Below are 17,954 nucleotides of genomic sequence, written 5' to 3' on the forward strand. Positions count from 1 at the left end.
TATTCAAAATTTTACATTTATTCATCAGAAGGAAGCTGAAAAGCCCCCTAACTTGGTATCTTTTTTGGGTTGTCTTCTAGACGTATTTTGCAATAGTAGTTAAATATATTTTCTGAATACAATACTTTTTATACAATGTATAATGTCATTGCAATATTATCATGTATCTTTTTTGCTCTTTAAATGTATTTAAATGTCACTTCAGTCACATGATTTTTTTTTCTTCAAAACTAAGGCTTTAAAGTATAATCAGCCGAAGGGTACACGTCCTACCCATTACCCTACAATATATTGCCGTGCCCCACCGGTGGGTCTTGCGCCCCACGTTCGGAATTACGGGGTTAGAGTAAAGCTTATCTTAGACCAGTATTTGCAAGGCTATTATATTTCTACTCAGCTATGGTAGCCAGGCACTAGGAACTTGAGTCAACACCGAGAAAATTGTGTAACATCACCGGGAAAATTACAATATTGAGATAATAGAGTAACAGAATTGAACAAATAAATCTTGCTTAGTATTTCTTCAATTCAGAACCTCTTATTTGAAATCTGTCACATTTTCTTTTTTTTTCTTTCTTAACTGAGACTAAAACTTTCAACTCAGAATTTATATTATCTTTTACAGCCTTTTTAGTGTCGGACTCACAGTATTAGAATTAAGATTCTTGTATTGTCCCTTGAAACTATATATTATACATCTGTACTTTATACTCCATCCCATCAGCTACCCCTTTTCCCCTCAGGGACTTAGACGCCATTTGTAAGTACCACGGACCACTTCACCATCCCTTCTTTCGAGAAAAGAAAAAAAAGAGAACAGAGTTGCTCAAGTTGAAGAAAAACGTCACAGTAAATCACTTGCACGGTAAATCACATACAAGACACAGGAGATTGAGATCATGACAATTATACGGAGATTATAACATTTTTTGTCTGTTTGAACTATTAGCTTAAATTATATTATGCGACGGCTTTTGTTTAAAGTAAAAAAAGAAAATATAAAATAGCACAAATTTAAAATAGCACAACTTTCAATGACACATTTAGAAGTTTAAGGTAGCCTATATTTTCATGCGAATGACAGCTAATAATACAAACAACTTTAAAAAAGCACAACTTTCAATGACACATATAGAAGTTTAAGGTAGCCTATATTTTCAGTTATGCCTTTGTAAATTAACTGAGGAGATTAATGGACTACTTGGTTAACTTTTAGCACCTTTTAGTTTGTCCCATTCACACCTCTCAAAAATGCTTCGAGTTTTCCATGAAACTATATCAGTTGTACAAACTAAAGTTTTCAGTGACGATCCGCTGTACTTCGGGTATTTTGTTGGTTTATGAGAACATTAGCCCCGAGCTGTTACAAATTGCCAGTAGAGTAGGCTAGTATAATAATCGTCGAGGCAAGCGGTTTGATTTACCCTATGAATAAGTCTTTCAATATTAGGGAAAAAATTAAATATCTGACATGAGTAACAATCATTTAAAAAAATATTCATAAACAAAAACATTTCTGTAAATAATTTCTCGGATGCCCAATGATTTGTAACAGACACACTATGCTTTTTATTTTTGCTAATGCAATATATTTTCAATATACGTTTGCAATATGCAAAATATGTTCAAAATTAGCAACAACCAACCAGTATGAAGAATTTTGGCAGTGACTGGCGTAAATAGGCACGCCAGTTGGCATTTGAAAATAACTTCAAATGCCAACTGAGGGTGAGAAAAGGTTAAAGGGCAACAGGGAACAGGTCCAAGGAGAAGCGATTTCAACTAGTGTTGGGGGGGACATGAAATTTGCTGATGCCATTAAATAATTTGTACAGGTTCGGGGAGAACCGGTGTCAACTAGTGATGGGGGGGGGGATTTCCTGATGCCCTTCAATGACTTGTAACAGACACACTGTGTTTTTTTATTTTTGCTAATGCAATGTTTTTCCTCACGAAAGAAACAGTTTGTGTTCATATAAAAGCAGGCCAAAAACCACCAGGGATACTTGTTTAGTTCTTTAAAAAAAGGTTAGCATAAATGATTTTCCATGCCAGCCAAACTATTTTGTTAAATAGCTTTTCCATTCGTTATTGAGGTACCCCTTGGTTCAGAATATTAAAATTAAATTTATGAAATAACACACTTCTTTCAAGAATATTCAAGTTTGATTAAAGGATAGGAGTAAACTTACCACTCCAATAATACTCAATATAACAGCAACTAATTTAGATAAAGTAAAGCGATCCAAAGTACTGCTGGGTAAAAACGCTGCAAAAATAAGAGTAATAAGACTAGAACTTGACGAGAGTACATTCACGATGCCAGCTTCTGTGTCTGAAAGAGCTGCCTGGTAGCTGTAGTTTCCAATAAACCACTAAAATAGATGAAAAACAAGTTAGAGAAAATGAATTCATAATCTACTCGCAGACGTGTTTTATCTGCTTCGTTCCATGGACACAAAGGAAACTTATGAAAGTAGTGGAAACATTTCATCTTGAAAATACCGATTACTGAAAAGCGAATTTTTTGACAAATTTGTGTTCTTTACATTAAGAGAGGCATGGGCTTTACAAGTTTCATGGTTTCTCGACAATTTTTAAAGTAAGAAAAACCCTTACCCTAGCACAGATACTTGATATATATAATCAAACCAATACCATAAAATTAATTGTTGGAATTCACTGCTCTTCTGAATGAAAATCCCTAATCAGCTGACAGAACGGATCTCAACCCCCTTCCCAGGCTTTTTCAGCTCAACCACGTCGTTAATACAACCCAACTCTTCCAATATTCGATGTGATCGTTGCCATTTTTCCATCACATTATCAATACCTCCTAGGAAGAGGATTTTAACCTCTCCCTCGAGTTTGTACTGGCGGGCTGACCAATAATGGATCCTTAACTACATCTCCTTCAGAAATGGATACAGACTATGAAATTATACTCTGTCGTCACAGACTGGGCTTTCAAATTGTAATCCCTCTTTGTAAGTCTTTTTTTCTCTTACATTCCTTAGTTTCTTATTAGGAATAAACAAATCATCATGAAATGAGAACTGAACTGCGACATTAGGTTATCCATACTGAAAACAAAGGTACTGAGACCTTTTAATTTCTCTAAGGACGAACGATAGAATTATTCCAAACCTCGACAGGCACACTAAAAACCTCATTTTGACAACACAGGGCTTGATGCCACTCATTTTCTGTGAGTAGATGCCAAAGAAAACTACAAATTACAGAATAAGTTGCATGCTAAACTGACATACCAACCACTTCATTTCTAAGATTTAGGGCTGAAAGCCTCTCAATCTCTTAGACCCAAACACTAGGGAAAGAATTCTATCTTTTTTAGAATCTTTCACTTTCCAGAGTTACGTTCTGGCACACTTTATGCTGTACTATATATTATACATCTGTACTTTATACTCCATCCCATCAGCTACCCCTTTTCCCCTCAGGGACTTAGACGCCATTTGTAAGTACCACGGACCACTTCACCATCCCTTCTTTCGAGAAAAGAAAAAAAAGAGAACAGAGTTGCTCAAGTTGAAGAAAAACGTCACAGTAAATCACTTGCACGGTAAATCACATACAATACACAGGAGATTGAGATCATGACAATTATACGGAGATTATAACATTTTTTGTCTGTTTGAACTATTAGCTTAAATTATATTATGCGACGGCCTTTGTTTAAAGTAAAAAAAGGAAATAACTATAAACTCGAACATTAGTAAATAGGCTTTAAAAATGAGTTTACCAGTAAGCAAAACATAATAGTTAGGGATGAAACTTTAAAAATGGGCTTACAAGTAAGCAAAACATAATAGCTATGTATGAAACTTCAAAAATGGACATACCAGTAGGCAAAATGTAATAGCTAGGGATGAAACTTTAGAAATGGGCTTACCAGTAAGCAAAACATAATAGCTAGGGATGAAACTTTAAAAATGGGCTTACCAGTAGGCAAAACGTACTAGCTAGGGATGAAACTTCTCTCACTGAAAATCTTGAAACACCTAAGCTGTCTAAATTAGCATGTTCATCTGCTGTGTCTTGCGATGGCTGCTAAAAAGTAAAATATTAAATGATTTGTGAAATAAATGCAAGAACTAAAGGAAACTTTATATAAATATTTCTTATTTAATACTTTACTTTCCAAAAAGACAAAGGGCATTCTGGTGAGCCTTTAAGAGAAAGTTGAGGGGAGTGTTGAACTAAATCAAAACATGTTATTTGCATATGGATTGTCAAAAGTCAGAAATGACTGAGTATATTAATTTTGAACTTTCAGGAAATGTCAAGGGATATGACCAACAAGACAATATTTGCATGCAACCACTACTACTACAACTACCATCACTACTACTGCTACTAATACTACTACTACATTACTCCATTTAGAATTGAGAGGAAATTTGAACTAAATCAAAAGGCACTATGTGCATATACATTGTCAAAAGAGCGTATCTCATGAACTGATTTGGATATTAAGTTGGAACTTTCAGAAAATACTTAAAGGGGATGATCATCTGACCAAAAGGCAATATGGGTGCGCTACCACTAATACTACTATCCCTGCTAAATTTACTACTACTGCTTCAACTACTACTTCTACTGCAACTACTTCTAAGGCTAAGAGCATTGAGATGAAAATTTCAAGAAGTATGTGAACATAAAATTTATCAAAAGGACATATCAGCAATGTGACAGCAATGACTAATTGTTATTGTCATATTACGTTTTATAATAACTTGATATTGGTTCTTTATTCATAATAAAAATTTCTTTTCGAAATATAAACGTGTATAAATATTGCATTCACTTATTAAGTCGTATACGAAAAAGATCAATCTCTTTGTATTTTTTCAACATTTTGTAAACAGCAACCTCTTCAATGTGATTATCATAACATTATATTCGTTCTTTATTCTAATTAAATAAAAAAAACAAGTTTTTTAAACTGAAAGTAAGGAGCGACATTAAAACTTAAAACGAACAGAAATTATTCCGTATATGAAAGGGGCTGTCCCCTCCTCAACGCCTCGCTCTTTACGCTAAAGTTTTTTATTGTTTTAAAAAATAAAGTTGTGAGACAGAGTCAAACTTTAGCGTAAAGAGCGAGGCGTTGAGGAGGGGACAGCCCCTTTCATATACGGAATAATTTCTGTTCGTTTTAAGTTTATAGTCGCTCCTTACTTTCAGTTTAAAAAACTTGTTTTTTTTATTTAATTTCTGATTGTTTTTTAGTTAATGAAAGCTTTTATTTTGGCTCGCCGTCATTGAATAAGTAAACAAAATTTGCATAAAAATTTTACTTTTCTTTTGCTAAATGGCTGTCTCTAAATTTGGTTCTGACGTAATTTACAAATTAACTTACGTATCGAACTTCTATATTCGTATATTTTTCTTCTGGCATAAAACACAAAGTTGCAGATTTTTGCAGATATGAGCTTGAAACCTATGTTATAGGGTTTTCTGATACGCTGAATCTGACGGTGTGATTTTCATTAAAAATTTTTCACTTTTAGGGGATGTTTCCCCCTCTTTAAAAAATCAGGTGAGTTTTCTGAGGCTCGTAGCCTTTGATGAGTAATACTAAACTTAATAAAATTCATATATTTAGAATCAGCATTATGAGCCCATTCTTTTGATACATTTATTGACATCAAAGTTCCGTTTTTAAAAGTTTCGCTTACTATTGAGGCGTATCGCTTGTTTTTTTTTATTGTTTTTTTCATTACGTATATGTTATTACGTATATGATGGGGTTCTCCCCTTAGTCAATACCACGCTCTTTACGTTAAAAGTTAAAAAAATTTTAATTCACAAACCCCTGAATCACAAAGGCCGTTTAATTTGAATAGATAGCTCTTTTGAAAGCACTAAAAAAAACTGTAGCGTAAAGAGCGAAGTATAAACTTGGGGAGAACCCCCTCATATACGTAATAATTTCTGTTCATTTTAAGTTCTAATGTTGCTTCCTACTTTCAGTTGAAAGTACTTGTTTTTTTTTTAATTTAATTTCTGATCGTTTTTTAAATAAGGCTTGGAAATCCGGCGCCCCTTCAGAGAAATGTCCCTTGCCCCAAAGAAACATCCTCCACGAAAAGATTCTCCCGAGTAACCCCCTCCCCCCCCCACCAGCAAAAAAAAATCTTCCTGAAAATTTCTGTATACTTTCCAATAACCAATACAATTTGTAAGCAATGGGCAAAGTTCATAACTTGCAGCCCTTCCCCTGGGACCGGTGGGGGATTAAGTCATCGTAAAAGACATCTTTATTAAATTTTCGACTATGCTAAACTCAATGGCTATTTCAAAATTTTAATTCGGTGACTTTGAGAAAAAAATGAGCGTGGGAGGGGGCCTAGTTGCCCTCCATTTTTTTTGGTCACTTAAAAATGGCACTAGAACTTTTAATTTCCGTTCCAATGAGCCTTCTTACGATATTCTAGGACCACTGGGTCAATACGATCACCCCTGGGGAAAAAAAAACCAAAGAAACACGCACCCATGATCTGTCTTCTGGCAAAAAATGCAAAATTCCACATTTTTGTAGAAACGAGCTTGAAACCTCTGTAGTAGGGTTATCTGATACGCTGAATATGATGGTGTGATTTTCATTAAGGTTCTATAACTTTTAGGGGGTCTTTCCCCCTTTTTTCGAAAATCAGCCAACTTTTTTCAGGTGCGTAACTTTTGATGGGTAAGATTAAACTTGATGAAATTTATATTTTTGAAATCAAAATTAAAATTTGATTCTTTTGATGTACCTATTGGTACCAAAATTCCGTTTTTTAGAGTTTCGGTTACCATTGAGCCGGGTCGCTCCTTACTTACAGTTCGTTACCTCGAACTGTTTGATTTCTTAGATGAAATAGCAAGAAACGATGTTTGTACAATTTTAACTTTTAGTTACTATTTGCCGTGGTTTTTCTATACTATATTTCAGCTATATACGATGAAACTTAGATAGTCCCCATTTATAATGAAGTGTATCGATCCTTTATATATCATATTGTTTATTTTACAACTTTAATTAATGACGTCGTGGTCTAAGTGGCTAGCACGATCGGCCGTTAACGAAAGGTTGGTGGTTCAAGGCCACCCGTGGTCAATTCTTTTTTAACTTGTAATTCAGCTATCATTAAAACCATGATACCGATGATATTTACAAATTCCCATTTACAGTATCGATCCTTCATGTAAAACTGTTTAACCATTAATCATTAACAACCTGATTACAAACAGGAAAAAGCCTTTCTTCTTCGAAATAGTAAGAGACGAACCTAAAACAATCAAGTAGCTAAACAAAGTCCAATGTATGCAATGGTTTGTTATTCCAATGATCATCTTTTAATGTAAAAATCTTACCGCTGGTATACGATTATGATTTATGTGCAAAAATCAAATATCTTTGAAAAGACTGCAGTACGAAAACACATCAAAAATGCAGTTTTTCGTGGAAAAATTTATTCTCTTTTAGAAATAATTTATTTTAGTTACAAAATATTTTTAACCCAATTAATTTCACTTAAAATGAGTCATTGAACAACTCTCTATGATGTTCCAGTGCCAAGCTATCTGTGGAAAAGAAAAAAAAAGAAAAAAATATCCCGTTTAGGCAGAATGTTGTAGTAGCTGCCACTTTTCTTGATTTTCAAGCCAATATATTTCCCTTACTGTTCAAGCCAAGGGACAGAAAGTTACCTATATAGGAGTCTCGGACAAAGCGGTTCTAATGGTGTACTTTTTGTTTTGATCTGACTCTTTTTTTAGGAGCTATGGGTTTTTATATTTCTTAACATTGGACGTGATCGTCTCTTACTAGGTTGCTAGCTACCGCTGCAACCCAGACTATTTAATTACTATATCTCGTGGTTTGTTCTTTTTTAGGTGTTAGCTATCTCTACATCATAATCATCGTTCCCTTATGTAAAACCCGGATATAATCTTATTTTAGTTACTATGGGCTGGAAGTATGTTCTTTACTGTTTACTGTAATAAGAGACCACATGGCCCTACGACGACATGGCCCTATGAACAACCTACGATTATGACGTCGTTGATCAATCTTTATCATGAAATATGCAGTTTTTCGTAAAAAAATTGATTCTATTTTTTAAATATTTTGTTTTAATTACAAAAGGTTTTTAACCCCAATAATTTCCTTTAAAATGAGCCATTGAACAACTCTCTACGATGTTCCAATACCAAGCTATCTGTGGAAGAGAATATCTGTGGAAGAAAAAAAAGAAAAAAAATATGCCGTTTAGGCGGAATGCTGTTGTAGATGTCACTTTTCTTGATTTTCAAGCAAATATATTACCCTTGCTGTTCAAGCCGAGGGACAGAAAGTTTCTTATATAGGGATTTTGAACAAGGCGGTTCTAATGGTATACTTTTTGTTTTTATCTGACTCTTCTTTTAGGAGTTATGGATTTTTATATTTCTTAACATTGGACGTGATCGTCTCTTACTAGGTTGCTACCTACCGCTGCAACCCGGACCTAATGAAGCAGCTATCAAACGCATAAATTTTGTTTCAGTTAAAACGCAAGAATCTTTTCTATAGTGAAATTTAAAGAGTTTAAAAAACAATATACAAGCTTTAATGATGGCAGTCCAGATACGGTAAAACAAAATACTATGAGTAGCCTAACTTTTCCTTCATATAGAATTTGAAATTATAGCCCGTTCCCGTAAACTTGACATGTTTGATCTATTAGTTTAAATTCATTGAAAAAGTCTTATTCGATTCTGAAATTTGTAAATTTGCTAAAACAATTCTGTAAACGAATTCAGGGAAACTCAATTAATTTCCTCTCCCAGGAAATCCCCCCACACCGTACAAAACTCCTCCACGAAAAATGTCCGTATGTTTCCCAATAACAAATGCTATCTGTAAACAATGAACAAAATGCAACATTTCATTCGAATGTCTTTGGGTAAATAAGGGGAAAGGGAAGGGGGTTATTTGCCCTCCATTTTGTATAGTCACTTAAAGGGACGCTTAAACTTTTAATTTTTGTTCTAATGAGCCCTCTCCCGATCTTCTAGGACTCTTGTTTCTATAAGATCAAACCTAAGGGAGCCAAAAAAACACACATATCCACAACCTTTTTTTGGCAAAAAATACACAATTCCAAATATTTGTATACGAGAGTTTAAAGCCTCTACAGTAGGGCTTTCTGATTGTTTTGTAGTTAGAGAGGGAGGCAGATGCCTCAAATGGTGCATTTTTATGTCAAAACTTCCTAACTCTCATTGAATCTTCAGGTAAATACAGAATTAGTTGTAAAGAAGGAGGGTAGAGCTAGTAATTGATATATAATCTCTAATGATTTCCAGGAATATTTTTGGTCTAAGCTGTTATTTATTTCAAATTAGGGCCACCCCTTCCTTATCTTCAACCTCCCCTTCGTGGTCGTTTTAACTTCGGAGGATGCTCATTCGATCGTAAATTGGGAGTTCTAGTCATTTTTTTTAAGCCAACAGTTATTTACGATTAACCAGTCCTAGATTTGTTTTTGATGTCTGGTCCTTTGTTTTACCCTTTAGGACATCATGGGGGGGGCAGAACGTCAGCCTCCAAAATTCGGTAACTTTACATCGATTAAAACACTCTTGAGTATCGTTTACTAGGCCTAGATTTCCAGAGTTTTACACCGGTATGCTCGGGAAACGGCAAGGGTGCCAGAGTAAACCAAAAGACACAATGTGCACCTAATTTCTTAAATTGTTTTTTTTCCTATGTTTGATCCCGTGTTCGTTTCTATTTTCTTAGTTTCAACAGACTTTGACAGTGGTAAGGTATTACATCAACTGTTGGCTGTTTTATCTTTAAAAATGTAAATGATTGTTCAGCAGCGTTTTTGACTCATATTTCCTCTTGATACAACTCCGAAACCCTGTAAAGAATGAATCCCTATTTTTAATGGTAATTCTCCATGATGTAGTGACGTTACATGGATAGTAATACGCAATAGATGCCAATAAAATACAGTTGTTTTTTTTAATCGAGTAATACTCAAAACCCGTTATTTTTACCCGCTTTGAGAGGGCACTAAAACTTTTGTTAAAACTCTTGTTTGTGGTGATTTTTGTTCGTTTCAAGCTTTATTTTCATATTCAATTTAAGTTTCACTCGTTTTAAGATTTATTTATTAATTTACATTAATATCTATTGTATGTTTGTTTGCATTGATTGTTTATTTAATTTCTTCTCGTTTTAAGTTTCATTTACTTCAATAGGAAATTTTTTTTTCATTTTAAGCTTGATATTCATATTCAATCTAAGTATTAATCGCTTTAAGATCTATTTATTCATTTATATTATTAATTGTTGAATGTTTTGCTATTATTGCTTATTTAATTTCTGTTCGTTTTGGGTTTCATTTATTCTTTAATAGTAATTTCTGGTCGTTTTGAGTTTGAATTTTAAAAGGTATTTGTATCTGCTGAGCTTAAGTTTAAAATGGCCTTTACTTTTCTTTGAAAAACTTATTTTTCGGAAAGTTTTTTTTTAATTAATTTTTGTTCATTTTTGATTGCAAAAAATTTCAAGTTTTTAAAAATTCCTGATTTCAAAATCAAACTTTAAAATAAAAATAAAATATTCATTAAAGTATCAAAACTAATATCAAAGTAATAATATCAAAGTGAAAAAATGGGTTTGTGTCAACCTCGGAGTTTTTATTATCTGATGTTTGAACTACTTTTAACAAAATGGCTATCTCAAAATTATCATCGCATGGGTTTGGGGAAAAAGGGCGTGGGGGGGACTAGATTAAGCTTCGATTTCTTTCGACTCTTTAAAGTGAACTAGAACTTTCCATTTTTAATCAAATGAGCCCTCTCTGAAGTTTATACGAGTATCCCTTCTATAAGAACCATATATATCCCGAGAGTATAACTTGGGCCCTGGGGGGTTGTGTCGACCCTGGAGTTTGAGTATATGATGGTTGACCTATCTTTAAAAGACTGGCCACCTGAATTTTTTATCGGATAGGTCTGTCCATCCAATACACCAAACGACATGAAGGACCAGAAGGTCTCGCTGCCGTCTGATCTTTATTCGGTCTGAGAAATGAAATACAATTTTCAATTCCTATTCAAATGAGCCCTCTCTGAAGTTTATGCAAGCATACCTTCCATAAGAACCATATACGTCTCGAAAGCAATACTTACAACGCCTTCCCTGGCCCTGGGGGGGGGTGTGTTGACACAGGAGTTTTTCTTATCTGTTCTTTGAACTATTTTTAAAAATGACCATACGTAAAGGTGTTTTTGTTATATGATCTTTCAACTATTTTTAACAAAATGGCTACCTCAAATTTTTTATCAGATGTGTTTGGGGAAAAAGGGCTTGGAAGGCCAGTTGCCCTCTGATCACTTTTGACTCTTAAAAAGGGCACTAGTACTCTCAATTTCCAATCGAATCAGCCCCCTTTGAAGTTTATATGACGATCCCTTCTATATGAAGTGCCACTGGGAAAAAAAATGGAGTGTGGGGGGAGGCTAGCTACCCTCCGATCACTTTTAACTCTGAAACAGTGAATTAAAAATTTCAACTTAAGATCAAATGAGCCCTCTATGAATGTCATAGTAGCATCCCTTCCATAATAACCATATATGCCACCAGGGATTAACTTACAACGCCTACCCCCGGGCCCTGGAGGGCTGTGTCGACACCGGAGTTTTTTATTATCAGAACTTTGAACTATTTTTAACAAAATGCCTATCTCAAATTTTTAATCTGATGCATTTAGGGTGTGGAGGAGGGGAGGGCTAGCTACCCTCTTAACTGTTTTGATTTTTAAAAAGTGACAAATAGCTTTTAAGTTCCAATAAAACGAACTCTATCAAAGGTTAATCCGAGTCGCCCGTCCATAAAGACCATATATGACCCAATAGCATAACTCATAACGCCTGCCTCCAGCCTTGGCGGGTTCCGTCGACACAGGAATTTTTCTTATTTGACCTTTGAACTATTTTTAATGAAATGGTTATTTTAAAAATTTTATCTGATGGACTTGGGGAAAAACTGGTATGTGGGGGGGGGGCTAGTTGCCCTTAGATATCTTTTGACTCTTAAGAATTGAATTAAAACTTTTAATTTCCAACCAACCGAGCTCTTTCTGTAGTTTATACGAGCATCCCTTTCATAAGAACTATATACACCCCAAGGACAACATTTACGACGCCTATCCCCCGGGCTCTGGGGAGTGTTTTTGTTATCTAATTTTTGAAAAACTTCCAAAACACTGGCTATCTCAAAATTTGTAGGGGATAGGTTTGGGGAGAAAAGAGCGTGGGAGGGGGGAGGCTAGTTTAAATCTCTTGACTCTTAAAAAGTGAACTAGAAATTTCAATTTCCAATCAAATGAGCCGTCTATGAAGTTTAAACGAGCATCGCTTTCTTAAGAACCATACGTGCCCTTAGAGCATAACTTACAACGCCTTCCCCTGTACCCTGGGGGGTTCTGTTGACACCGGATTTTTTCTTATCTGACCTTTGAATTATTTTCAACAAGATGTCTATCTCAAAATTTTCATCAGATGGGTTGGGGGATGGCTGCCTCGAATCTCTTTTGACTATTAAAAAGTGAGCTCAAAATTTCAATATCCAATCAAATGAGCCCTCTCTGAAGTTTATACGAGCATCCCTTTCATATGAACAATATGTGCCCCAGGGCATAACTTACAACGTCTGCTCCCAGGCCCTGGGGGGTTGTAACGACATCTGAGTTTTTGTTATCTGACTTTTGAGAAATTTTTAACTTAATGCCTAACTCAAAATTTTTATTGGATGCATTTGGGGGAAAATGGGGGTGGGGGGGATAGTTGCCCTCCAATCTCTTTTGACTCGAAAAAACTTAACTAGAACTTTCAATTTCCAATCAAATGAGCCATCTGAATTTTTTGCGAGCATCCCTTCAATAAGAACCATATATTCCCCAAGGGCATAACTTACAACACCTGCCCTCGGGCCCTGGGGGGCTGTGTTGACCCCTGAGTTTTCGTTATATGGTCTTTGAACCATTTTGAAAAAAGCTATCTCAAAGTTCTTACAGGATGGGTTCGAGGAAAAAGGGCTTGGATGGAAAGGGCCTAGGTGGCCTCCAATCTCTTTTGACTCTTGAAAAGTGAACTAGAACTTTCAATTTCCAATCAAAAGATCCCTCTTTGAAGTTCATACGAGCATCCCTTCCATAAGACCAATATATGCTCTCAAGGCATAAATTATCATCCCTGTCCCCAGGCCCTGGGGAGTCATCTCGACACTGTAGTATTTGTTATATTATTTTTAGAATATTTTTAAAAAAATTGATAAATCATAATTTTCTCCGGATGTATTTTGGAAAAAAGAATTTGAGGGGGGGGGAGCTAGTTACCCTCCAAAACAGTTTGACGGTTAAAAAGTTAGGTAGAATTTTAAATTTACAATTAATTTAGCACTATTTGAAGTTTATACGAACATTCCTTCCATAAGAACCATATATGCCCCAAGGGCATAACCTATAACCCTTGCCCCTGAAGACTGTGGGGGGAATGTCCTGCTCAAACATATAATTTACAGAAATTTCAACTACGTTAAACAAAATGGCTATATCAGAATTTTGATTGGATGTGTTTGGGGAAATGGTGAGCGTGGAAGGGGTGTCAGTTGCCTTAGAATCACTTCCGACTATTAAAAAGGGAACTAGCCATTTAAATTTACAATTGAATGAACCCTTTCTGAAGTTTCTACGACAACGTTGTCTATACAAAACCTTGTATGCCCCATGGCCATAACTTACAACACTTGCCCTGAGGGCTGTGTGGGAGTTGTCCTCCTCAAAGACCTAATAAAGACATAATAAAGAACTTAAAACTACGTTTAATAAAATGGCTGTCTCAAAATTTTGATTGGATGTGTTTGGGGAAACGGTGTGCGTGAGAGGGAGGTTTGTTGCCCTCAAATCACTGTCGACTATTAAAAAGGGCACTAGCCCTTTGAATTTTCAATCGAATGAGCCTTTTTTTCAATCGAATGAAACCTTATATGCCCCCAGGGTATAACTTAAAACCCTTGCTTTGAGGGTTATGGGGGAGTGTCCTCCTCAAAAGCATATTTTCTATCTGGAAATCAACTACGCTGAACAATATGGCTATCTCAAAATTTTGACTGGATGTATTTGGGAGAATAATGGGCGTGGGGGGGGGGCTAGTTGCCCTCCAATCACTTTCAACTATTAAAAAGGCTACTATCCCCTTGAATTTACACTCAAATGACCCGTTTTTGAAGATTATACGAAAAAGCCTACCATAAAAACCTTATATGCCCATGCGGCATAAAATAAAACCCTTGCCGAGGGTTGTAGAGGAGTATTCTTCTCGAAAAGATGTATTCTATCTGGAAATCAACTACGCGGAACAAAATGGCTTCTCAAAATTCTGATTGGATGTATTTGGGGGAATGATGGGCGTGAGGGGGGGGGCTAGTTGCCTTCCAATCACTTTCAACTATTAAAAAGGGCACTAGCCCTTTGAATTTTATAATCGAATGAGCCTTTTTGAAGTTTCTACGACAACACCTTCTATAAAAGCTTATATGCCCCTAGGGCATAACTTAAAACCCTTGCATTGAGGGTTGTAGGGGATTGTCTTCCTAAAAAACATATTTTCTATCTGGAAGTCAACTACGCTGAATAAAATGACTATCTCGAAATTTTGATTGGATGTGTTTGGGGGAATGATGGGCGCGGGGCGGGGGGAGGCTAGTTGCCCTCCAATCACTTTCGACTATTAAAAAAGGCACTAGCCCTTTGAATTTCCAATCGAATGAGCCTTTTTTTGAAGTTTCTACGACAACGCCTTCTATAAAAACCTTATATGCCCCCAGGGCATAACTTAAAAACCTTGCCCTGAGGGATGTGTAGGATTGTCCTCCTCAAAAACATATTTTCTATCTGGAAATCAACTACGCTGAACAAAACGGTTATCTCAAAATTTTGATTGGATGTGCCCTCCAATCACTTTCGACTATTAAAAAAGGCACTAGCCCTTTGAATTTCCAATTGAATTAGCCTGTTTTGAAGTTTCTACGACAACGCCTTCTATAAAAACCTCATTTGCCCCAGGGAATAACTTTAAACCCTAGCCCTGAGGGTTTTGGGGGAGTGTCCTCCTCAAAAATATATTTTCTATCTGGAAATCAACTACGCTCAACAAAATGACTATCTCAAAATTTTGATTGGATGTCTTTGGGGGAATGAGGGGCTACTTGTGGGGGGGGGGGAGCTAGTTGCCCTCCAATCACTTTTGACTATTAAAAAGGGCACTAGAACTCTCGATTTCCAATCGAATGAGCCCCCTTTGAAGTTTCTACGACGACCCCTTCCATATGAAGTGCTTCTGGAAAAAAAAATAAAAATAAATAATAAAACATTGGAGCCGTATGGCCTTTACTATAGGCAACGCTACAGCGTTGCCTCTGACAGAGAAAAATACTTTATAAGCCAAAATAGCAAATTCTAGCGCAAGTTCATGTATACACTCAAATCAATGATTTAACACTCATGGGCAAACCCATAAATAAAATATATCAAAGATCGAATACTTCCTAAAGTGTTACCATTGAACTATCCAGTAAATTGAAGGACAAAATATTTATCTAATCTTTTGGAACAAGAGGCTGGGTAAATCATTAACTGTGGAAAATTCTTTTTGACTTGTCTCAGTCTAGTGTTCTGTCCTTTATTAACAGGTTTTTCAAAGTTTGTTAATAAGTCACGAGGGAATGACGAATTAGAACATTTTGATCCAAATCTATGTTTCAACTCATGTCTACAACTATCAAGAGAATTCAGATCGAGTTGTGGCAGTGAATCATATATTTTCAGTAGCTGTGCCCGCATATAATTTTTGGTTCTGTTTGGTTCTTTGTCAGCCTCAAATGCCAATCTGGACACGGATATTCAAGAGTAACGTAACTGCGGTACATAGACTTGAAAACCTCAGACATACCAAATCTTTTCAGGTTGAAAAAAGAATGTACAAGTGAGGCGTTTTTTTCCGTCAGACAGTCATCGTTTGAGTTCCCTTTTAAATCTTCGTCTAAAAAGTAATGATGGTGTTTTAACTGTTTTCTTCGCCGGTAAGGGGTTATAGGAAGCGTGGTTCTTAGCCCTTAGGAAGAAAAAAGTGAGTTGAAAAGCTCTTAGTCCCACTAACTGTTAGTTTCATTTGTCATACATTTGTTTTTAACTGATTTGAAATTCTCAAGTCAGTCTGTTCCATAGTTGGAGGGTTTAACCTCAGCACCACGGCAGTTAAGTCGTCAGCAAATTTGAAAGTTGGCAAGTTGTTGTTGAGACAGGGTTACAAGCGAACTGCAGAAATTCTATTACTCAATCCTTATTTAAATATTTAAGAATGGTGTTCAGACTTGTAACCAAATAATATACAGTGCTATACCAAGGTCTAAATCTAAATTGTTGGGAATCTGTCTTGTCTTGTAAATGCTCATTATTTGAAAAAAAAAATACGTTTTCTAAAGAGTTAAAGAGGCTGAGTCACAAGTTCGAACCTTAAAACGTACAGGGATTAGGAGGTGCAGTTGTGGGCAGCCGCCCCCCAAACCCCTGCTTCCGTATATGAAAGGGGCTGTGCCCTCCTCAATGCCTCGCTCTTTACGCTAAAGTTTGACTTTCTCACAACTCTTTTTTTTAAACAATAAAAACTTTAGCGTAAAGAGCGAGGTGTTGAGGAGGGCACAGCCCCTTTCATATACGGAAGCAGGGGTTTGGGGAGCGTCAGCCCCCCAACTGCACCTCCTAATCCCTGTACGTTTTAAGGTTCTAACTTGTGACTCAGCCTCTTTAACTCTTTAGAAAACGTATTTTTTTTTCAAATAATTTTTGCACGTTTTTGTATAGTTTATTACTTATTATTGCTTGACTAACTGTTAGCTGATCTTTTCAGGAGTTAAAGATGAGAGGCTGCCGCCTCCCAAACCCCCCGCTTTTGAAGATTCTTGTGTTAAGGCTTTTAATTCCTGAATACTCAAATCAAATGCACAGTAAGATTTTCGTTTTTCAACTTTTCTTCGAGAATGCGGGTATGCGGCATGTTATCAAAGCAGTGGAGACTTACCTGTAACCTGAAGGCCGACTGTGATATTCTTCTGGAGACGCCTGTTGAGCCGAAGGATTTAATAGATTGGATTTACAAAAGAAACTGAGTTTCTTTTTTAAACTTTAAATTCAGAATATAAAAAATTTTCTCTGACAGGGAATCTAACCCGGATCTTCCGCCTGACAGTCAGGAACAGCGACCATTGTACCACAGAGACACTTGTTATATTATTTTAGTCTCTCGTATCTATTTTTGACGCAAGCAAACCCCCACAAAACTTGATATTTGGTTTTTGGAAAATAGAGAAGGAAGGATCGGATTCAACTGAAATTTTGAGGATAAGCTCCCAGACCGCAAGACAATTTATCTTCCATATGCCAGCCCGATCGGACAACATTAACGAGGGGCTTTGGTGGGAAAAATTAACATGGGCTCTTAAAGGAAAACGAGGTTTTTCGTAAATGTAAATTCCGTGGATAATTTTTTCGGTCTGAAAATATCAAAAGGCCCTAACAGGTTGAATTCCGGTTCGAATGAGTCCTCATTCACCCGGATCCGTTGCCAACTGTGGCTTGTAGGTGTGGCTGATAAAAAAAAGAGAAATGAACTTTAAATGGCTATATTTGTTTTTTTTTGGAAAACAGGGACGGAGTGATCGGATTGAGCTGAAATTTCGAGGATAAGCTCCTGGGCCCTAGGAATGCTTAACCTCTAAATTTCAGCCCAATCGGACAACGTTAAAGGGGGGCTGTGGTCGGAGAGTCGAAACTTCCGGCCCACTTTTACCCATGAAGATAAAGTTGGAGGGGGTGAAATTTTGCACGTTT

The 17,954-nt window shown here is 36.2% G+C and overlaps 1 protein-coding gene across 1 annotated transcript in view; it reads right to left on the reverse strand.

Annotated features, from left to right (window-relative positions):
• Positions 1-17,954, reverse strand: part of LOC148940055 (solute carrier family 35 member F5) — a 107,296-nt gene that overhangs the window by 42,376 nt on the left and 46,966 nt on the right. The window contains exons 5-6 of the mRNA XM_089106062.1: positions 3,964-4,071; positions 2,193-2,375 (exon numbers count right to left, since the gene is read on the reverse strand). Of these exons, the coding sequence (XP_088962188.1) occupies positions 2,193-2,375; positions 3,964-4,071 (291 nt within the window). The remainder of the gene's footprint in view (positions 1-2,192; positions 2,376-3,963; positions 4,072-17,954) is intronic.

This window comes from Artemia sp. Qi Xiang Cuo, chromosome 20 (genome assembly GCF_049724085.1).
Source record: "Artemia sp. Qi Xiang Cuo chromosome 20, ASM4972408v1, whole genome shotgun sequence".
NCBI lineage: Eukaryota > Metazoa > Arthropoda > Branchiopoda > Anostraca > Artemiidae > Artemia > Artemia sp. Qi Xiang Cuo.